Source organism: Moschus berezovskii, chromosome 7 (genome assembly GCF_049115385.1).
Source record: "Moschus berezovskii isolate FMDL1 chromosome 7, NW_MosBer_1.0, whole genome shotgun sequence".
NCBI lineage: Eukaryota > Metazoa > Chordata > Mammalia > Artiodactyla > Moschidae > Moschus > Moschus berezovskii.
This window is the reverse complement of record NC_142466.1, coordinates 81,382,215-81,405,526: the sequence shown is the minus strand read 5'-3', so window position 1 is coordinate 81,405,526 and position 23,312 is coordinate 81,382,215. Positions and strand designations below refer to the sequence as shown.

The 23,312-nt window shown below is 44.1% G+C and overlaps 1 protein-coding gene across 2 annotated transcripts in view; it reads left to right on the top strand.

Moving 5' to 3' along the window:
• The window catches only part of ADRA1A (adrenoceptor alpha 1A), a 120,882-nt gene extending 106,192 nt beyond the window's left edge, over window positions 1-14,690 (top strand). The window contains exons 3-4 of one of the 2 annotated variants that reach the window (XM_055427262.2): window positions 9,309-9,694; window positions 14,519-14,690. In XM_055427262.2, the coding sequence (XP_055283237.1) occupies window positions 9,309-9,694; window positions 14,519-14,527 (395 nt within the window). In that variant the 3' untranslated portion in view covers window positions 14,528-14,690. Of the gene's footprint in view, window positions 1-9,308; window positions 10,948-14,518 lie in introns of those variants that run through there. The other variant, XM_088838051.1, reaches the window with a different exon arrangement.
• Window positions 14,691-23,312: the final 8,622 nt, after the last annotated feature.

Genomic DNA, 23,312 nt, shown 5'->3' with positions numbered 1-23,312 from the left:
TCTTCTTCTCCAGAAACTGAATCTCTGTTCATACAAAGACTGCATTTCATTTCATGGGAAGTCTTTTCATGGATCTTGGGTCGAGAGCCCAGGGTTCCAGTTTGCAGTTAATCTGGCAGTATTCTTAGAGATTCCTGTCCACTATTCCAGGGAGTTAACTTAAAGATTCTTGTCTGGCTGAGAATTGCACAAGGGTAGCCCCTGGGTGAACCTCAGAAGGGCTCAGGCAAGTCACTGTGACAGTCAAATCAGCCACCCAATGTGGAGCATCTGGTGGACTCCAGGGTGACAGAGAGCTTGAGTCTGTGCTTATACTCTGATTCCAACAGCTTTTCTCTCGGACTTAGCATAATGAGGCAAGAACTGTCTTCGTGGCCAGAAGATGCCAACTGATCTGGCTTGAATACTGCTTGGCACTGGAGCTCCTTGGCCTGGGGAACTGGCCACCTATTTGTGTAACAGCTTGTGTCTCTCCCCTATTCATTGAATGTATACCAGCCACACTAGATTGGTACCACACACATGGAGAGACTGCTGGTTGGACAAAGAGAAACAATTAAGGGTCATTTTCTCCCATGGTCACATAACATTAGCTTCTCCTTGGGTGTCCACGTTTTTTTAATTGAAGTCATTTAAACTCCAGTTTTCAGAATGTGATACCCTTCATGAGCCCTTCCAAGACCATCACCCACTGTTCTCCTTTCCGATGTCTGAACATTGCAACTTTTAAATACTGTAGTTATTGACGACACTGCTCTCCTCCCCCTTCTTTCTCATTATCTCTCCAAAACCTGTTGTCATTCTATGACTACAGCTGGACATATCACCGTCAATATTTCCCATGCCGTCATGTGGTTGCCAAATGGCCTGGCAGATCAGGAGAAGAAACAGAAGAAACTGAGCAGAGCCTGGGTCTCTGGACCACAGATAAGCAGATAGTTTTATGGAAACCACTTTCCCTTCTTGTCCATGCACTCTTCATCCGTTATGGAGGGGTTGACAGTGCCTGCTCGGTTTCCTAGTTTCTGCCACTCTTCACATTCTAACATCCTGTGACTCCAGCTAATTAAAGCTTGTCATAACCTGATATCTCTCAAAGTTGTCATTAAGATGTCAAGTTTTCAGGTAGGTGAAACCAAGTGTAGAAGTTGGAAGGCTAGAACCAAGAAGACTGACACTTGGCTTCCAAGTTCTGTACCGAGTCCCCATGATTCAACAGGAGCTGAACTCAAGAGGCACCTTCTAATTATCAGTGCTGGGTTGGAATTTGAGAACTTCTGGGTTTTTTTAATTTTTTAATTGGAGGAAAATTGGTTGCTGCTGTACAACAGTGTGAATCAGCCTTATGTATATATGTACATCTTCCCACCTTCTTGGACAGCAAAGAGTTCAAATCAGTCAATCCTAAAGGAAATCAACCTTGAATATTCATTAGAAGGACTGATGCTGAAGCTGAAGCTTCATTTGGCCACCTGACGAGAAGAGCCGACTCACTGGAAAAGACTCTGATGCTGGGAAAGACTTAGGGCAAGAGTAAAAGGGGGTGACAGAGGATGAGATGGTTGGATGGCATCACCAACTAAAGACATGAGTTTGAGCAAATTCCGGGAGACAGTGAAGGACAGGGAAGCCTGGTGTACTCCAGTCCATGAGGTCACAAAGAGTCGGATGAGACTGAGCAACTGAACAACAACCTCCTTCTTGAGCCGGTGTCTCTCTCCCCACCCCACTATCCCACCCCTTCTAGGTCATCACAGAGCACCAGGCTGGATTCCCTGTGCTATACAGCAGCTTCCCACTAGCCATCTGTTTTACACATGATAGTGTATACATGTCAGTGCTACTTTTTCAGTTCATCCCACCCTCTCTTGAGAACTCCATTTTTATCCTCATATGTTTTAGAGAGAACTGGAACACTGGTGGAAAAACACACTTCAGTTCAGTTCAGTTCAGTTCAGTCACTCAGTCGTATCCGACTCTTTGTGACCCCATGAATCACAGCACGCCAGGCCTCCCTGTCCATCACCAACTCTCGGAGTTCACTCAAACTCATGTCCATCGAGTCGGTGATGCCATCCAGCCATCTCATTCTCTGTCGTCCCCTTCTCCTCCTGCCCCCAGTCCTTCCCAGCATCAGAGTCTTTTCCAGTGAGTCAACTCTTCGCGTGAGGTGGCCAAAGTATTGGAGTTTCAGCTTTAGCATCAGTCCTTCCAATGAACACCCAGGACTAATCTCCTTTAGGATGGACTGGTTGGATCTCCTTGCAGTCCAAGGGGCTCTCAAGAGTCTTCTCCAGCACCACAGTTCAAAAGCATCAATTCTTCGGCGATCAGCCTTCTTCACAGTCCAACTCTCGGAGGCCAGTATTGGCAGGAAAATAGTTTTCTTTCTATTGGGACCATTGAGAGCAAACTTTGCTGTAATTTGTAGCTAAAATGTGACTATAGAGTAGCCTTCACTGGGATGGGTCCTGGTATCTTCCACAATAAGCCTACAGATGAGCCCCAGATCAGAAACCAAAAGTGAAATGCTTCCAATGGAGAGGACATCAAGTGAGACTTAAGTGCATCTTTTGAAATCAAGAGTTTCAATTTCTCCTTGATATCTACAGCCTTCAACAATGGAAAGGAGGATAGTGAATCTCCAAGGGTGAAGATGTAGATGGTGTTGAGGGGATAAACTCAGGCTCTTCCTGTCTTAGTCTGGCCAAGTTTTAGTCAATCAGAGTGTTTGGAGGGACCCGAAAATAGTCAGAAATTCTGCAGCAGGACCTAATCATGGAAGAAACTCAGTGCATGGAAGAGTCTCTAGAGGCTTGGGGGTTTTCCAAAGCTCGGCAATTCAGTGAAGCAAATTCACATGCAAGGGATGACCCGACCTGCAGGGGAAGGAGTTCCGGGAAGTAAGCCGGAATCTATTTGTGTTTCTTGCAGCAGAATCTGAACAGAAATTGTTGAAGTGCCCAGTATACCTACGATGACGAGAAATAGGAGACCCCATGCTCTTATGGGTAATCCAAATGTCTGGTTCCTCCTGTGGAGCATGGTGAGAAAAACTAGAGTATTAGATACCAGGTAATGCAGTAAGGTAAAGCAGATAGTGGAGAAAGCCATGGCAACCCACTCCAGTATTCTTGCCTGGAGAATCCCATGGACAGAGGAGTCTGGCAGGCTACAGTTCATGGAGTTGCAAACAGTTGGATACGACTGAGTGATGAACACACAAATCAGATAGTGTAAGAACAGCCCAGAGAACACCAGAGTTTTGAGCAGAAACTCTGCCAAAATAAAAGAAAGAGACAACAGAAGGAAGGCAGGGATGTGATGAGAAATAAGAGCCATGGCTGTGAGGCAAAGAAGCCAGACCACACCATGAAGCAGTGATGGGGAGGACAGGGAGGATTATTCAGTCATTCAGTCAAGAAATTCATTCAGCCATTCATTCAGCAAAAATTAGGAGGATGCTTTCCTCAGTGGCTCTACGGAAAAGAATCCTCCTGACAATGCAAGAGGCACAGATTCGATCCCTGGGTAGAGGATTGCCCTGGAGGATCCCCTGGAGGGGGAAATGGCAACCTACTCCAGTGTTCTTGCCTAGGGAATCTCATGGACAGAGGAGCCTGGTGGGCTACAGTTCATGGAGTTGCAAAGAGTTGGACACAGTTTAGAGACTAAACAACAACTTTGAAACACCAGCAGTGTGCTGGGTTCTGGAGCTCTATGAGCAAGAAGAACTGACACAGTTCCCGCTAAAAGGGAGTTTTCATCCTAGTGACTGGGTCCAGAGATGTCTGTCCCTAAACCAGGCAGATTCAACCCCAGTGCTCCATGCCGTGATGGGTGGACAACAAAGAGAATCATGATCAAGCTTCCCAATCTAAAAAACATCATCATCTTCAAGAAGAAAGTGAGGTTGGGAAGAGAAATTGTGAGGAATTCAAAAAAGATGATGCCTGAGCAGAAAGCTTTGAGCAGAGGAAGGGATCCTGAGATGAGAGCACCTAATGGGGACCACGAAGCAACAGCTCTTTTCCAAGCCTGATGACAGCTCAATCTTCTCTTCCTAGAGAGGAAAAATGAAGGGAAGAAAGAGATCTAAAGATGTGAATAAGGGACTCCCCTGTGGTCCGGTGGCTAAGAATCTGCCTAGCAACACAGGAGACTCAGGTTGGATCCCTGGTCAGGAAACTAGGATCCCACATGCCTTTGGAGCAACTAAGCCCATGTGCCACAACTAGAGAGTCCATGGGGTGCAACAATAGATCCCACATGATGCAATGAAGATCCTGAGTGCCATAACTAAGACTCAACACAGCCAAATAAATAAATAAGTGCAGTTTTTTTAAAAGATGTGAATAATATGAAGAAGTTTGGAAAGAAGCCCTGTACTGTCTTCTTTCAACTTTTGGAAAGCATTTGAAGGAAATACAGTTAGGAGTCTTTCTCCGAACCCCAGTTCAGTTCAGTTCAGTTGCTCAGTAGTGTCCAACTCTTTGCGACCCCATGAACTGCAGCACGCCAGGCCTCCTTGTCCACCATCAACTCCTGGAGTCCACCCAAACCCATGTCCATTGAGTCAGTGATGACATCCAACCACCTCATCCTCTGTCGTCCCCTTCTCCTCCTGCCCCCAATCTTTCCCAGCATCAGGGTCTTTTCAAATAAGTCAGCTCTTCGCATCAGGTGGCCAAAGTATTGGAGTTTCAGCCTCAACATCAGTCCTTCCAATGAACACCCAGGACTGATCTCCTTTAGGATGGACTGGTTGGATCTCTTTGCAATCCAAGGGATTCTCAAGAGTCTTCTCCAACACCATAGTTCAAAAGCATCAATTCTTCGGCGCTCAGCTTTCTTTATAGTCCAACTCTCATATCCACACATGACCACTGGAGAAACCATAGCCTTGACTAGACAGACCTTTTTTGGCAAAATAATGTCTCTGCTTTTTAGTATGCTGTCTAGGTTGGTCATAGCTTTCCTTCCAAGGAGTAAGTGTCTTTTAATTTCATGGCTGTAGTCACCATCTGCAGTGATTTTGGAGCCCAAAAAAATAAAGTCAGCCACTGTTTCCACTGTTTCCCCACCTATTTGCCATGAAGTGATGGGACCAGATACATGATCTTAGTTTTCTGAATGTTGAGCTTTAAGCCAACTTTTTCATTCTCCTCTTTCACTTTCATCATGGGGCTCTTTAGTTTTTCTTCGCTTTCTGCCATAAGGGTGGTGTCATCTGCATATCTGAGGTTATTGATATTTCTCCCGGTGATCTTGATTCCAGCTTTTGCTTCTTCCAGCCCAGCGTTTCTCATGATGCACTCTGAATATACGTTAAATCAGCAAGGTGACAATATACAGCCTTGACATATTCCTCTCCCGATTTGGAACCAGTCTGTTGTTCCATGTCCAGTTCTAACTGTTGCTTCCTGACCTGTATACAGATTTCTCAAGAGGCAGATCAGGTGGTCTGGTATTCCCATCTCTTGAAGAATTTTCCACAGTTTATTGTGATCCACACAGTCAAAGGCTTTGGCATAGTCAATAAAGCAGAAATAGATGTTTTTCTGGAACTCTCTTGCTTTTTCAATGATCCAGCAGATGTTGGCAATTTGATCTCTGGCTCCTCTTCCTTTTCTAAAACCCCAGTTGGTGATTCTACCAAAAGAGAATCACCTGAAAGGGAGGATGAAAGACTACAGGGAGGAGAAATGGGTCCTGTGACCTGCCTCTGTGGAATTGTCAGGTTGGGCATGGGCACGTCATGCTAGGTTTAGACACATATAGGTGCTGTCACACACCTGATGGGATAAACCAAGTGGTTCATTTATGGGAGAGCCTCTGATCCAGGAGAATCTCCCATTCACTGTCTTAAAAGCCAATATCAAGAGATTGCTGTAAATAGCAAGACAGTATTTCTGCAGGGTTAAAACAGGACTGTCTTTAAAATCTAGGTGTAAATTCATTTTAAGCATCTCCTTTCTGATCCTATGGGTTTCCCTGGTGGCTCAGATGGTAAAGAATCAGCCTGCAATGCGGGAGACCCGGGTTCAATTCCTGGGTCAGGGAGATGCCCTGGAGAAAGGAATGGCTACCCACTCCAGTATCCTTGCCTGGAGAATTCCATGGACAGAGGCGCCTGATGGGCTGCAGTCCATGGGGTTGCAAAGAGTCAGACGTGACTAAGCAACTAACACATTTACACTTTCACTTTTCTCGTGCTGTGCCTCAGCTGCCACCAGGAAATGGGCATTTTGAGCAGGGCACCTGAGGGAAAGGACCGATATTTATCTCTGAAGCTGTGGACACAACAGGAAGGGCAGAGTAGCTTGGCTCTGTAAGGAGACTTCAAAGGAGGGAAGAGGAATAGGAGGAAATGGACTGAAAGGAAATGTTGAGATGTCTTAATGCAGAACAAGACTCTGTGAATACAAAGAGTGTCCCTGAAGGAATTATGGGAAACTCCAAGGATCTGAAATCATCTCACTAGCATTAGCGTTCAGAATTCACATATTTTTTTCTTTTTCTCTTAATTTAAATTCTTCAAGTAAGGGACACACACTCCCCTCTCTAGCTGATTTACAGAAGAGTGAAATTCCCAGACAAGGTAATTTGGGGCATGCCCTGCTCATATATCCTCATTAAGCCCAACCCAAAGCCTGCCTTGAAAAGAGAATCCCCTTAATCCTGTCACTGTTGCTATTTGGAAGAAATATGGAACAACATATAGGCATCATAATTAAGATGGATTTTTCTGGAACTGACCACATTCACAAGAATCACCATTCATGTTCATATTAGCTGCTTTTTTCACCTCTCAGATTAAGTTTGAGAAACCATCTTTCTAGTTTAACTCCCCCAACTGTACCCTTTATCATTCTCTATATATCATCCTCATTCCCTAGAGATGCATTATTCTAATATATTTTCAGATATGATAAAGGAACATAGGCCCTAAAGTCAGACTTCCCAATTTCAAATCCCAGCTCACCTTCTGCCTGTGTGACTTTAGTTGAACCATTCAATCTCATTAAATCACAGTTTCTTAATTTGTAAAATAGGGATGTTGATATGAATCATATAACTTTTATTTTCCTTAGAATACATTAATAGTTGACTTATAGAGTTAGTTTCAAATGTACAGCAAAGTGAATCAGTTTTATATAGATCCACTCTTTTGTAAATTCTTTTCCCATATGGGCATTTTCCCATACAGAGTATTAAGGAGACTTCCCTGTGCTATACAGTAGGAATCATATGACTCTTGATGTTACTAATGATGATTAAATGTATGTAGACTGCTTAGTGCAGAGCCTGGCTCAAACCAGACACTCAATATGAGTACATTGTATTATAACTATAGGAAAATGTTAAAAGCTTTGGAGATAAAGGATAATACTTTCCCACTTAACAACCATCATCTCTGTATGTGCCTGTATGTGTTTTAATTTCTTTGAGACACATTGAGTTTAACAGGGAATATGCTTCAGAGACAAAAAATACTCTCATCAATCATTGTACCATTTTGCCTTCTTTGGTTCTGCAATATTTAACTTTACTCTTTGTTTATATTTATGAGATTCTCCGCTACATTTCAGGGCACTGTTTGCCAGAGCAGATTTTTAAGCCTATCCATCAGTTTGTCATGACTCTGATGGGTCTCGAGAGCAGAGAGAAAAAGAAAGACATAAAATCAAGATCTTTATGAGGCAGAGGCAAAAGAAAAAAATTGTGCAGAAAATAAATAACACTAGGCTAGCAGTTCTATATCTCTTTATCTATCACTGTATTAGTACATAGCTATTAAGTTTGTGACAACCACTTTAATCATTGTTTTTTTAATTTGGAAACTGAGTAATTGAATAAAATAACCTCTAAGACTGTTCGCACGGCACTTCCCTAGTGGCTCAGGTGGTAAAGAATCTGCCTGCAAGGTGGGAGACACTGGTTCAATCCCAGGGTCAGGAAGATCCCCTGGAGAAGGAAATGGCAGCCTACTTCAGTATTCTTGCCTGGAGAAGTCCATGGACAGAGGAGCCTGGTGGGCTACAATCTGTGGGATCACACACAGTAGGATATGACTGAGTGACTAATACTTTAACACTGTTCCCACTTTCAGATAACTTGGTTTTGCCATTTTGCCTCCAGGAGCTATGAGATAGTTACTAGGTAAGATGTAAAGAGACCTGAAACTTGATTCCTGCTGACTTGAGTAGGTAAAGAGGACAGTAAAGGTCATTTTGGACATCTGGACCCAACTTGAGAGGACCAAAAAAATGAGCAGTGACTTGGAGAAAATTTTGTAGTTGTCTGTTTACAGTGGAAGTATTAATGTTAGAAAGCTAGAGTAGGTTTAGCACTGGGAAAGGCCCTGCATGTCAAGCTCTCTTAAGAGAGCATTTGGCTGCTATTGGAGTATTTTGAGCAGGTGAGTATACTGCAGTGTCAAAAGGCATTGTCAGAGAAAAAAAATCACTGGTCAAAGTTGACAAAGCCAATAGTTTGTAAATTTGAGATTCTCATTAGAAAATACTACTCCAACATTCAGGAGAGAAAAAGATTCAAATCATTAACATTTAGGCTGCACCTGTATAATACTGCATGTGTGCTCAGTTGCTCACTCATGTCCGACTCTTTGTGACCCTATGGACTGAGTCTGCCAGGCTCCCCTGTCCATGGGATTCTCCACTCAAGAATACTGGGTTGGATTGCTATGCCTTCCTCCTCTCTTATGTCTCCTGCTTTGGCAAACAGGTTCTTTACCCCTAGCGCCACCTGGGAAGCCCGTATAATACTGCGTCAAAGAACAAAAGGACAATTGAGGTGATCTTATTTTAATATGAATGTTTGGATGAATTTCAACTTAGTTTTAAATTCAGGCAAAACAATTTGCATTTGTAGACTCAGCCTCCTTCTCATGTTTTCATGATTTAAAGCTTCCTAGTGGAGAATCCCAGGGACGGGGGAACCTGGTGGGCTTCCGTCTGTGGGGTCACACAGAGTCGGACACGACTGAAGCGACTTAGCAGCAGTGGACATCAAGTGATATTTCATCACTAAGAACCAGTGCAGCCCTATCCTTTGGGTCTTTTTCCATATATGATACTGCTCATGTGGACCAAGTGTGAATGGCTTTTGAAGATATTATCTAGGATGTGATCAGTCAAATATGAAAACTCAAATGCATTTGGGATCATTTGGAGCTTTTTCGAGATACGATAAAGGTGTTTGTTGGAGGGTTTGCTTTATTTTCCTAGCCAAGTGGTCCATTGACTTGCAAATAACATGTATGAATCTCTTGTGTTTTCTTCCAGGGTCTTTCTTTCCTGATTTCAGGCCCTCAGAAACCGTTTTTAAAATAGCATTTTGGCTCGGTTACCTAAACAGCTGCATCAACCCCATTATATACCCATGCTCCAGTCAAGAGTTTAAAAAGGCCTTTCAGAATGTCTTGAGAATCCAGTGTCTGCGACGAAAGCAGTCCTCTAAACACACCCTGGGCTACACGCTGCACGCACCCAGCCACGCCCTGGAGGGACAGCACAAGGACCTGGTTCGCATTCCGGTGGGATCTGCAGAGACCTTCTATAAGATCTCCAAGACAGATGGGGTCTGTGAATGGAAAATTTTCTCTTCCCTACCCCGCGGATCTGCCAGGATGGCGGTGGCCAGAGACCCATCAGCCTGCACCGCTGCCCGGGTGAGAAGTAAAAGCTTTTTGCAAGTGTGCTGTTGCCTGGGGCCCTCGACCCCCAGTCATGGAGAGAATCATCAGATTCCGACCATTAAGATCCACACCATCTCCCTCAGCGAAAATGGGGAGGAAGTCTAAAGGACAGGAAAGGTCAGAAAGATGGGAGGGTGATCTTAGGCACCCACTCTCCACTTCCTTCTGGGAAGGCCAATTGAAGTTCCATGGATGCTGAGACACAGCCAGTAAACCGGGGACCATCTGGGAATGGGCTGGGGAGGAGAGCTGATTCTGGGGCAGAGGTAGGGCTTAGAGACGAGGGAGGGTGTCATACCACCATCCAGTTCACTATGATGAGAAACAGCATTTCCTTGAGGCTAATATTCTCTGGGTCATTCTCTGAGCCTGCTTTCTACGCCTGCCCCTTTCAACGACAAACACCATGGGAAACAGAATTTCATACACAATCCAAAAGACGATAAATATAGGATTATGATTTCATCATGAATATTTTGAGCATGCACTCTAAGTTTGGAACTATTTCTTGATGGAGTGAGGGGATTTTATTTCCAGGCTAAACTTGCTGAAAGCCACATTGGATTTTTATGGAGAGAAGGCCTGGAGAGGAAGAGCCTTAAGATGGTGGCCAATATCCAGACGCATTATTTTTAGAGCAAGTTTTACAGTCCACCTTTCTCAGCTTGGGTGAAACTTGACAGTGAGATTTTATTTACCTTTCGCTGCTGCTTGACAGGATACTGCTCCCGATTCCCTAAGGATGAGGGTGAGGGGCACTCATTGTGTCAATGGTCATCTGCACTTGGGTCCAGAGAGTGTTGAAAGAGCCAGTTGGGAAAAGGATGGCTTTTCCTAATGGAAGACAGTAAGGACGAGAGTCAGTTCTTCAACTTCTATGGACAGGATTCCATTAAGTGGATCCAAGAGCAGGTGGAGGAAGGCTTCTTGTGTAACGTATTTAAAGATCAAGAGTTTGGGGTGGGGTGGGTGCTACTTTCAAGCTAAGATAGAGGCTGCAAAATTACGCCACAGCCTTTTCAACATGGCATAGAAAGGCTTTTCTTGGCAAATCACTTACCTTTTCCAGAATTCCATTATGAAAATCCAGGGCATATAATACTTTGAATGGCATATCACCACTGCCGTTTTTTCTCAGCTGCTTCACTACTGCATAATGAGTGAGGTCCATGGTCCCCAGGGCACATGGGACATGCCAGAATAAGCCTGGTGATTCAAGTACCTCCTTCCTGAACTCTGAAAGATACACTTAGGAAGATGCTTTCTGGTCACTTTAAGCCCATCAAAAATTAAAAGTTTGCAAATTGTTTTTGACAGAAGCTTATTTATGCTGAGAAAAGATCCAGTCGCCCATTTATTGAACCTATTCCCACTTTTTACAAGAACTTGGGGGAGGAGCTATATTTTGCTTTCTGTATATCAAAGATTGGTAAACCTCAATAATTCAATATATTACAAAGATACAGATGGTGACTATCTGTAAAAACTAAAATATTTTCACATTCCACAATAGGAATTTAAAAGATTTATATTTTTGAAATAATGCTTGACTAGAATCACTGGTCTAAAACGTTTAACCATTTCCATGGTCTATTTCCCCTATTTGGGGTAATTCCCTCTAAGAATATTAAAACAGATTATTGCCATTTTAAAATTTTCATTTATTTATTTATTTTTGCCACCTCGCATGGCTTGCAGGATCTTAGTTCCCTGACCAGGGATTGAACCCAGGTCCTCAGCAGTGAGTGTGTAGAGTCTTAACCACTGGACCACCAGGGAATTTCCCATTACAGATATTATTTAACCTTCACTGCAAAGGTAGTGGCACCATCATTTTTTTCCTTCTTTCCTTGCAGCAAAGTGATAATTTCCTGAAATCCTTCTGAAAGGCTAATTTGTTTGCATACTGCATGGAAGGTATGTTTGCACATCAGTTGGAGTTTGGCTGTTGGTTGTGTTTTGACATAGAATATTACTGCTTTCTCAGTCCTTTCTGGAAAGTGTATCGTTGTTGTCCAGTTAGACACTCTGCCTTTTGTTTGTAACTTGGACTCTATCAGTAGATGCTAGCTGGATTTCTAGATTCTTCTGGTCTGTTTGCACATCTCACGACGGCTCTTCCAGATGTGGGTGTTAATATTGTGCATGGAGGCACGCAGGAAGGACTTGACTACGTAAACTTTGCTTCAGTTTCATTGTTGAGAAGAACTTCCTTTAGGATATGAATTTTTAAAACTACTTATACCAGGCTCACCCTTACAGGAAGAACAACTCCATGAAAAGAAGGTTAACAGTTTTTCTTCACCAGAATATGACTCCATGTTTGGGCTGGTCTTTAAACACCTCTAGAGACAAATTTAAATTTTAAATACTAAAAAACTTAAGATCACCAGAAAACTGGCCTTAATGCCACTTCTAATTAAAGACAACAATTTGAAAACCTCTGGTCATCAGATAAAATCCATGACAATTGTATTCATGTAAAACTATCCATAAATAATTGTCTGCTACATGCTTCTCCATCCCCAGGCCCTCCAGGGAGGCAAACTTTAACATTTTTTTCCTTTCCCATGACTTGATATTAGGTATAAACATACTAGCTTTACGAAAAATTGATAATGTCACCCAAGACTTAGTCAAAGGGGGATAAACAATACACGAGTTATTTTTTTACTCATCCACAAAAATCCCTGTACCTTGGAGCATGCCAAAAACTCTCTAAAATTGTCACAGTTAAACAAATGATCGTCATATTTATACTCACATGTTTACTGCTTCTATTTGGAGTTTGGAGAATGTACCCAGAGTAACAGTGATCAAAATATCTTCTCTAATGTGTTATAAAAAGCAGTTGCTTTTGGGATTGTCTAAACATCAGCAAAAAATCAACTTGACATTATGGGATAGGTGAAACTTGAGTTTCTTCTGCGATTCAAATCACATGCATTAAGAGAGACCTTGAATCTCTTTATTCAGGAATTTCCCCAGACCTTTGCAAGCATTTCAGAAAAGCATTTCATGTGTTACGCTTTCTTCATTTTACCTCCCATAAGGAAGGTCTCAGCCAACACTGCTTCTGCCTATAATCACTTGGGGTCTGCTAACACCCTCCAAAATTCTTCTAATGCTCTTGTCAGCTACTTGGATTGGTCCATCCATAGTGAACAGTGTTATTTGGGTAAATAAATATTTTCTTAAGATTTTCTTCTTAGGTGTTACTATGTGCCAAGCATTGGCAGAACATTTCGCCATAGTCTCTAAATGTCATAGCAGTTCTACTGTTCTTATTTGAGAGCCAAGAAATTTGATGGTTAAATATGATTAATGATTCACTCAAGGCCAAGGAGGAACCATGATTTGATCCTGGGTCTTCCAAACCCTAATGTCTACATGTTTTCCACCAACACCTCAGCCTCATAAGTAGTAAAAGTCAAATCCCCCAAATTGGAGTTGGATATGCTGATGATACTAAACCATTTTTGTCATTGTTATTGTTCAGTTGCTAAGTCGTATATGACTCTTTGCGACCCCATAGACTAGCCCACCAGGCTCCTTTGTCCATGGGATTTCCCAAACAAGAATATTGGAGTGAGTTGCCATTTCCTCCTTCAGGGGATCTTCCTGGATCATGGATGGAATCCATGTCTCCTGCATTGGCAGACGGATTCTTTACCACTGAACCACCAGAGAAGCCACCATTCTCAAACTTTTGAATGCTTTGTTTCCTTGGGATTTGCTTCCAATTGATCTCAGTAAATATGCCGCCAATTTTCCAGCCCAGCCAAACCCAAGAGCAGGTCAAAATTGTAAGGGTTTGGCACCTACAATTCTAACTATCAAACTGCACCACTTTTGTAGGGTATTGTGACCTGGAATGTTACTGAGGCTTTGCATGAAGGACAAATTATATCAAACTGGGTGAAGATGGACATGTGAGAGAAGGCAGAAGAGGATGCCTTGGCTTAGAACAGCAAACACATATGTGGATACAAAACGCATTGTGCAATGTGTTGAAGTTATTGACGACCAGCCACAGTTCGTCAGCACACTTTCAGGAATTATAGCCCTTTTAAAAATAAATAAAAAATAAATACAGTATCACTTTCTTTCACCTGTACTCCAAAAATAATATTTTTTAGTTGGAGAGAGAGAAGGAATTAGAGATATTTCACCAGGAATTATACAGAGTCCAGAGAGTATGTCAGACATGTGAATTTCATGTCTGTAACCAGGAGGAAATAGTTCAGAATGCTGGTCTTCAAGTAGCCAGAGACCTGGGCAATCTTTGAAAATGAAGACTCAGTTGGTAGCTATAGCTACTTCTTAGATGGCATCCTCTTGCTACTGGATTTCACAAATGAAAACTTTTAAGTCCTGAGCATCTTGGTTACCCCCACCCCCCAAAATGAACCATCACACAGACCTTCTGGCCCCATGAGTTTCATGATTATGGCCTGGGAGTTAGAACATGTTAGGAACCCTTTGCTTGGGCAGATAATTATTCACTCTTTAATCACTGCTACTTAATCACAGCTTGACAAACATTCTCACTTGCTTCGGGGGCTGTTTCTGCTCAGATCGTCCTGCCAAAAGAGACTGCTGCCTCTGTGTATGAGTACTTATTCACTTAATTAAGGAGAGATCTCTGCTCATCAGCAAAGGGAGAAGGGAGCCCAAGCGCATGGAAGGCAAACTCTGCAAGCAAAATCAGGGAGACAAAAAAGAAAGCAGCATGGTAAATATGGTGGCATCCGAGGTGTGCTCATTTGTTACTCTGATTTCTTTTTACACTACTAGGACTTTTAACCATCAAACTAGCTGCACACAGCTCTGGTGGAGCTCCAGTTGGAACACTGTTGACATCTGCTCCCTGTCTGCAAACTGTGCTGTGGAGCAGGGCTGAGCCCAGGCTGCTGTGGGTCCATCATCTTCCAAAAGCAATGGCAGCAGTGGGGGCCTCTGGCCCTCCAACTCCCTGTAAGATGAGTGAGTGCAGATGACTGTGATGAGGCTGGGCTGTCAAGAGCAAGCTGGGATTTGAGCAGCGGATGCCGGATCTTGCCAGCAATCCTGTCAGCAGTACCTCTCCCTCTTACCCAGACCTCAATATCATGGGGGCTGTGGATGGATCTTGTCTGCTCTGTACAGGAAAAGATCATGTCTTGGCTACTGCAGCATGAACTACTGAGTCTTCTACCTCGAAGGAAGGTCATGGCGTTGGAAGAGGGCTGTGGAGGAGGAAGACTTACCCTAGCCATTGCTCAAAGCTGTTCGGTAATGCGTTGCTGCAACTGCTCAACAAGAAACTTTCCTAAAGCTGTTTCTGATTCGTTTCAAAAGACAAAACAACTGTCTTTCCTCTACTTGTGGCTCAGGAGTCACTACGTTACTTGCCCTCCAAAGCATAGTCAACATGACACGTCATGAGCTAGAAATGATTACTGTGAAACTATGAGGAGCCCATATTTAATTAGGCATAAAGTCTGAGAGCAAATTTGTACTATATTTGACAGGGATAGGGGGAATGAAGGCTCTGATTTACTAGAAAGCTTGAATACAGTAACTGCATTCTGATGTGATGGGCTTCCCCAGTGACTCAGCAGTAAAGAATCTGCCTGCAATGCAAGAGACACTGGTTCAATCCCTGGGTCAGGAAGATCCCCTGGAGAAGGGCATGGCAACCCACTCCAGTATTCTTGCCTGGAGAATTCCATGGACAGAGGGATCTGGCTGGCTATGGTCCGTGGGGTCACAAAGAGTTGGATACAATCGAAGCGATAGCATGCACGCACATTCTGATGTGATAGAAAATAAATTACAGACAGTCCCAACAGAAGTTTAATATTTTCTTCTATTTATATATTTCATATGAGTCCAAAGTACATTTGCCTATCTTGAGTCCTACCCCATGAGGTAGGAAGAGAAAAAAGGAATTATCTTCATTCGCGTATGAAGAGCCAAGGGGAGGGATGAGGTTAAGCTGAAGGATTTCTTTGAATATCTTCAAATCCAGCCTCTGACTTCTTTTTCTAAGATGCCTTCAATATCCCCAAGGTCCAAATGGGGATATTTGGCAAATGGCGTTTCTCAAGACCCTGACATTCACATTTCACTCACTCACCTCTGAGCCATGTACCTTCTCTCCCACTGTATCTCTGCTGGTGGCTGGGCCGATCAGGATTGTTCTGGGGTCTGAGTGCATATTTGTCTAGGCTTCTCTCATTGGCTTGTCTAAAAGACAAGCTTGTCTAAAAGACAAGCAGATGTTATTCTGCTCATTCTCCCTAGATAGGCAGCAGCAGAGCTAAGGAAATAAACAGGGCAGGAGGGGCTCTTGGCTTGCTCAATGGGGTGACTTGTCAGGCAAAGACAGCAGTGACTGACACCTTAAGGACTTTAGGAACGCAAAAGTCCCAGAGAGAGTTTTGGGAATGTTCATTTTGCTGTGAGCCTGAGAGTTGTATACACCCTGATCATCACCACCAGCAAGTTGTTCACTTCTTCTCCTGCACCAGGTGCTGCATTTGGCACAAAAAGAAAAAGAAAATACAGAAAGGCACAGACAGTCCCCAGCTTGTGATCTGGGTGTGTTCCAAACTCATCTGTTGCATTTTTCCAAGAGGCATTGTTATAAATGGGGGTGGGGGAGGATGTTCTCAGATGAACCAAAAACAAAAAATAAAAATCTATTTAATATACACCTGGGGTTGGCCAACATTTTCTGCAAATGGCTAGATAGTAAATAATTTCGGCATTGTGGGCCATACAGTCTCTGTCACACATTCTTCTTTGTTTGAAATTTGTTGTGGGGAGGGGAGACCCTCTAAACATGTACAAACCATTCTTAGTTCACAGCCTGAACCAAGAAAAACAAAATAACAACAGACCATGGGCCATAGTTTTCTATCCTTGATCTCTGCCATCACTTGTTTACAACGTAGTACAAACAATGCTAAGCACTGGATTTGCTTGTTCAACAGCAAGTTTTTTGGTTTCTTTTAATGTTCAATTTCCACATCTACACTTGATTACATCAGCATCTCCAAACTGTACGAGTTGTTAAGTAAAGTGACCGTGTTCATGTTCAGGGCTAGAGCCTGCTCCAGTATGACCTGCCCACCCAAAAGATACACTCCAGTATGTCATTGTGATTTTCAATCTCCACTCCCACTGCTGTATTCTGCAGAGCCAGCAGTTCAGCAGAAGCCCTGGGCCATCCACAGAAGTCTTTTTAGCCCTTCCCCTCATTGGGAAAATACCCCAACACAGTCTGACCAACTCTGAGAGCAGCAACAGCCAACCACAGCCACTGACCAAGGCCAGTGTAAAGTTCCTCCCAGACTGCTGGAGGCTGATGTAGGGAGGTCCTCACTTGGCTCCATGGGGAGGCCTCCTGAGCACAGTGCAAGTACCCGGGCAATTGGGGGTCTGCTACTGGAGCTCACCAGGACCTGGGGTCCAGAGGAGGTGCCAGACAGGCAATGAAGTGAAACCAGTCAATCCTAAAGGAAATAGACCCTGAATATTCATTGGAAGGACTGATGCTGAAGCTGAAGCTCCAATACTGTGGCTACTTGATGCAAAGAGCTGACTCATTGGAAAAGACCCTGATGCTGGGAAAGATTGAGGGCAAGAGGAGAAGGGGGCAACAGAGGATGAGATGGCTGGATGGCATCACTGACTCGACGGACATGAGTTTGAGCCAGCTCCAGGAGTTTGAGCAAGCTCCGGGACAGTGAAGCCTGGCATGCTGCAGTCCATGGGGTTACAAAGAGTTGGACATGACTGAACGACTGAACAGCAAGTTACCAACAGGAGCTCTCCTCCTCCTCCTCCTCCCCTCAGCTCCCTTTCCCTTCTCTTCTGCCCTCCCCCTCCTCCTTTTCCTCTCTTCCTTTTTGTTTAAGTCTGAAATGACCTAACTAGACTCAAAATGGTGTTACTATAGAAACATATTTAGCCCTCCCCTGGGATAACAGAGCTCTATTTTTCTGAGCTGGTGCTTTGTGGGAGGGGTTTCCTTCCCATCCCTTCCAATTCTGATAGGCAGTGAGGGGAGAAAGACAGTCCCTGGAAACAAGGTGTGCAGTTCCCTTGGTCCAGGACAGGGTGTGCACAGTGCTAAGAGATGAGACTTGGTGGAGATAGGGATGGGTTGCGGCCGGGGGGCAGACCTGATGGGGAAAGACCTGGGAGCATGGAGACCCGTCAGTCATAAATAACACTGCCAGAGGCAGGCAGAGAACGGAGGACTGGGCAGACACTGCTCCTGCTTGGCAGCTTCCTTTCCCTCCTCCCAGCCCTGTCTATCTTCACTCTCTCCCTTCCTTGCTTCCCCTGCCCTCCCTCATCTCTTCCTCTCTCTCCATCATTCCACCCTCCACCTCTTGTGAAACTTACAACCAGTGATGATGTTGGGGTGGGTGCCCTCACTCCAGAGGGTGCCAGTTCCCATGGGGTGCAGTGCTGGCAAGCTGGTGCTTCCCTCAGCTGCTGCACCCCTCCCATGGCAGACCCCCACCTTCCAGTGAGTCCAGGGCAGAAGAGGCCCCCAGTCTGAGAGCACAGGGGAAGCCTCCCCAAGGAGGATGCTTACCCTCTGGCAGGATTGCTGTCTTTGTCTTCGTAAACTATTAGTTCCAAAGGAAGGCTGCAAGCACCATTTGCAGTCGCATCTCAGAAGAGTCAGGAGTGGTATTTGTTCCCCCCCTCCCAGACCTGTGTCCCTTCTTTTACCAGCTGATGCACCTCCCTCTCTGATGTTCAGAAGTCGTTACGGACCCTACAATGCCCCCTTCTCTTCCTCTTCTTCATCATTTGTCTCTGGATTTTGTTGTTTCTTCCCCTTTTCCTTTCCCTCTAGGGTCTCCAGGGCCTTGATTAATTCCATAAAGTAAACTTGGTTTCATGACAGCATGAGGCCGTGGTTATTCCCCCAGAAGGGATGCTATGCTGTGCTAAGTCACTTCAGTTGTGTCCGATTCTTTGCAGCCCATTAGATGGTAGCCCACCAGGCTCCTCTGTCCATGGGATTCTCCAGGCAAGAATACTGGAGTGATACTGTAGGTAGAACTCAACTGGATGCAAGGTATTCCTTCATTCCTGATGTTCCTATCCCCATCTTTATCCCCCAGTCCATCCATTCCTGGACTGAGTTCCTGGACTCTTTCTCATCTTTCATCATATCCACCAAGAGCCTTCTTACTGTAAGCAAAGGATCCTCTCCTACCAAACATGTGCCTGCTTTTGCTGACACAGCTCTTAGCATTTGTAATCCTTCCATTTTCTAGGGCCCTCATAACAAAGGACCACAAATTGAGTGTCTTAAACAGCAGAAATTTACTCTCTCCGAGTCTAGAGGCTAGAAGTTCAAAATCAGAGTGTTGGCCGAGTTGGTTCTTCTGAAGCCTCTCTCCTTGGCTTACAGACAGCTGCCTTCTCCGTGTATCTGCACACGGCCTTCCCTCTGGGTGTCTGTGCCCTAGCTTCCTCCTCTTAGAAGGACACCAGTCCTATTCGATCAGAGCCCATGCCAATGACCTCATTTAACTGCAGGTACATCTCTTAAGACCATACCTCCAAATACAGTCACATTCTAGGGTACTAGGAATTAAGATTTAAGCATACAAAATTTAGGGGGGAAACAATCCAGCCCATAGCACTTTCCTCCACACTGTCTTCTTTCTTCACATAAAAATGCGTCCATAATTCTTTTCCCAAATCAGAAGTTCAAATGCAATCCTTCCCAAAGACCCTCTCCAAGATCCTACAGCAGTTATCCATCACATGTATTTGGCAACTACTTGTGCACTTCCAGGGCTTCCCTGGTGGCTCAGACAGTAAAGAATCTGCCTGCAATGTGGGAGACCCAGGTTCAATCCCTGGATCAGGAAGATCCCCTGGAGGAGGAAATGGTAACCCACTCCAGTATTCTTGCCTGGAGAATCCCATGGACAGAGGAGCCTGATGAGCTACAGTCCATGGGGTCCCAAAGACACAACCAAGTGACAAATACACTTATGCACTTTATTGTGATCTTTCTGTTGCTTTTTAAAATCCATAACTTCTTTTTCACTTTAAAATGTACTTTATACCCTACCTTTATTGGTACCATGTTCTCAACTAGATGGAAACTCTGGGAAAGCAGAAGCTGCTTTCATATGGTTCCATATGTGTACAGCAGTCCTCAGCACCTAGGTGTCATCTCTGAACATAGGCTCTCCTAAGCAGGCCAGAAGAAAGGGAACAGAGAGAATCCAGGGACCACTAATCCAAGCACTAGTAAGAGGCAGGGACTAGGAGCTGGGAGACCAGGACCACAAGTGCTTGGGAACACCAGATAATCCACCAGGAAGGTCCAGGTAATAGTTGATAACAAAAGGCTTCTGAAAATTTACAGCAGGAATGTAATCAGATTGCAGAGCCCAGCAGTGGGGAATCCCAGGCTAGTTGTCTCCAGACCCACATGCAAACATAGAATCACCCTCAGAGCCACCAATGAATGGGACAGACTCTAGATCCTGAGAAAGGATGAGACAGAGCAAGACTGGATCAAGAACCAAAGCCAGGGAATTCCCTGGTGGTCCAGTGGTTAAGACTTGGCCCTTTAACTGCCAAGGTCTCAGGTTCAATCCTTGGTCAGGGAACTAAGATCCTGCAAGCCCTGCCGTGTGGCCAAAAAATAAAAAATGAACCAAAGGCAGAATGCTTTGGTCCTGGGAGTTGGGTCACTGAGAAGCAGCACATAGGAAGCTGTGGTTACCATAGGCCCCCATTCCCAGCAGTGGCTGAGTTAATGCTATTTCAATGATGTCTGCCCTACATCAAGATTAGCTTGGAAAACTGGTGCCAACCAGTCTTCAGATAGCCTTTCCTCTTTTGTCACACAACCCAAGAGTGGAGGAAAGCAGGATACACTGACTTAATTGGCTATGAGGATGTATACAGCCATTCCTCCCTCACAGGTCTTTTAATTCCAACCTGAAAACCACCTCCCACCCTCACTGCCCAAACCCTCAGTGACTATATAGTGTCCAATCTCAGCAGCTGCTGCTTCTGCCTCTTGGGAACCCCCAGCCCATTCCCTTAGAGGGTGGCCTTAGAGGACCTTGGCCTGGTCCCCTTGCTTCTCTTAAGAAAATCTGATCCCACTTCTGTTTCATCGATCCACCTAGTCCTTCATTGTAGACAAATTTATTACCTGCCTAGTGCTTTCCTGACAGCCAAAGAGTAATGCCTTCTCTTCTGCCTGGATTTTGCTGAGAAGCACAAGCCTCTATTCTCATTTTGAAGAACTAGCTTAGCATCTGCTGTCATGCTTTCTGGGTGAAGAACCATCCCACTTCAGTTTCCTGGTCCCTTGCCTCCTCCGCAGAGACCCTTATATTGGAAGTGTTTCTGGTTCTGTGCTATCTATCACAACAAGGAAACACCATTTTGTCAATAATAATGTGGTTTCCCAGCTTCAGTCCAACCTAGAAATTATAGGAGGGATAAAATCACATGAAAAGGCAGGTCCTACAAAAGCATTAAAGTGTATTTAAACCAAAACCGTCCAAAAATAAGTTTGATTGGGTGTGGCAATGGCTTATTGATTTATCCAATAAAAAGAAAAAACTATCTTCCTCACCCTGGTCCTCATGCCTTTTGCTAAACCCAGCATTATCTTCCTAATGAAAAGATTTCAGCTCTGCAGCTTGGCTAATTGAAATCTCAAGAGTGGGAGGGTCCTTGGTACATTAATCAAAAGCTGAGTATCAGTATGAATGCATCTTAGTCCCAGCGCCCTCCCCACCCAGGCCCTCTGTCATAGCAGAGGTGACGGTTGTTGAAAAGAACTGGGACGTGGGACGCATTGATACTCGAGGAGATGAATGAGCAGATTTAATAAAAAATAAAGATATTCAAATTCAATCTGATAAGTAGAAAGGCTATTAAAGAGTAAGCTGTTGAGGGCTTCACTGGTGGTCAAGTGGCTAAGAATCTGCCAGCCAATGCAGGGGCCATGGGTTCGATCCCTGGTCCAGGAAGATCCCACATGCTGCAGAGCAACTAAGCCCATGCAGCACAACTAATGAGCCTGTGCTCTAGAGCCAGAGAGTCAACACTGCTGAGCTCAAGTGCCTCAACTACTGAAGCCTCAGCACATAGAGCCTGTGCTCTGCAACAAGAGAAGTCACCGCAGTGAGAAGCCCGAGTACTGCAACTAGAGACTAGCCCCCACTCACCGCAACTAGAGAAGCCCAAGCAGAGAGAGACACAATGCAGCCAAAAATAGATCTCTTTAAAAAAAAAAAAAAAAAGTATGAAATATTCTTGAGCAAAACAAACAAGAATTGCAAATATTTAAATAACAAATTATTGCTAATTTTCTACACACTTTCTTGATGTAGTTAAATACCTATCAGGGAGTCATTGAATAAAAAAGTGGAGTCCCCTTCTTGCTTTTGTCTCTACTTCCAGCAACTCCCCTGACCCTCTGCTTTCTTATTCCAATCACACGCAAGCTTGATCCCTCAACTTCAGCACATAAAAGCTGCCACTGTGCAACAAAAATTTTGCTTCAGCTTGTAAAGCCTGAGTCAAAACACATGCTTTCTTCATCAGATGCAGCAGGAGGAAAATAGCTACTTTTGTCTCTGGGGTATAAAGCCATAAGCAATCCATTTTCCAGGATTACCACACCTACTTAACCCAATGTTGCAGACAATGAAATGAGTTTGCCGCCGACAAGGCACTGTGATGGAGTATGTAGAGACAAAGCTTTAAAGAGTAAAAATTACAGTTTTGGAGCATCTCCTATGTGAGAGATGCATTGAGCTAAGCCCACTGCCCATTTTTGATGTGGTAAAGTACAAAATTTACAGTCACATTACTGAAGAAGCGTTTTCACAGAGAACCAATATGAGTATGAGAAGAATTAAAACAGTAGTCATAAGAGAGCTCAGGGAAAAGAGAAAGACTGGAAAAAGCTGAGCCTCCCCGTACCTTTTTCTGGAGCTCACCTTTGTAGGCACCCAGTTTGCTGAACCTTTGGCCTGACACGGGTAACGTCAGAGCCCATCATAGGAGGGGAACTTGTGGATTAAGTAAGCAGGGGCCTGGGAGCCACAAAACCTGGACTTCATTTCAAGGCTCAACTTTATACCTAACGAGGATCTTGGACAAGTCATGCAACCTCTCTTGGCCTCATCTTCCTCCCCTGTGAAATGGGTAAGCAAATTAAATGATAGAAGTGAAATTATCTCACATGAGGATAAAACATTTGAAATCACGATAGCTAGCCCTCTTTCTTTGTCTTCATTTCCCCTCCCAAATGCTATATAAATAAATGACATTATTATAAATTAGATCACCTTTAGAGTATCTTAACTGGAGGAGGAAATGACAACTCAGTCCAGTATTCTTGCCTGGGAAATCCCATGGATGGTAGAGCCTGGAAGGCTACAGTCCATGGGGTCACAAAAAAGAGTTGGACACAACTGAGCATGTGCACACACACACACACTGAGTATCTTAAAGCACTGAAAACTCCACGTTCAGGAAAAGACATACAAGTCTTCCTGTTTCCTTTGCTTTTCAGCATAATTCA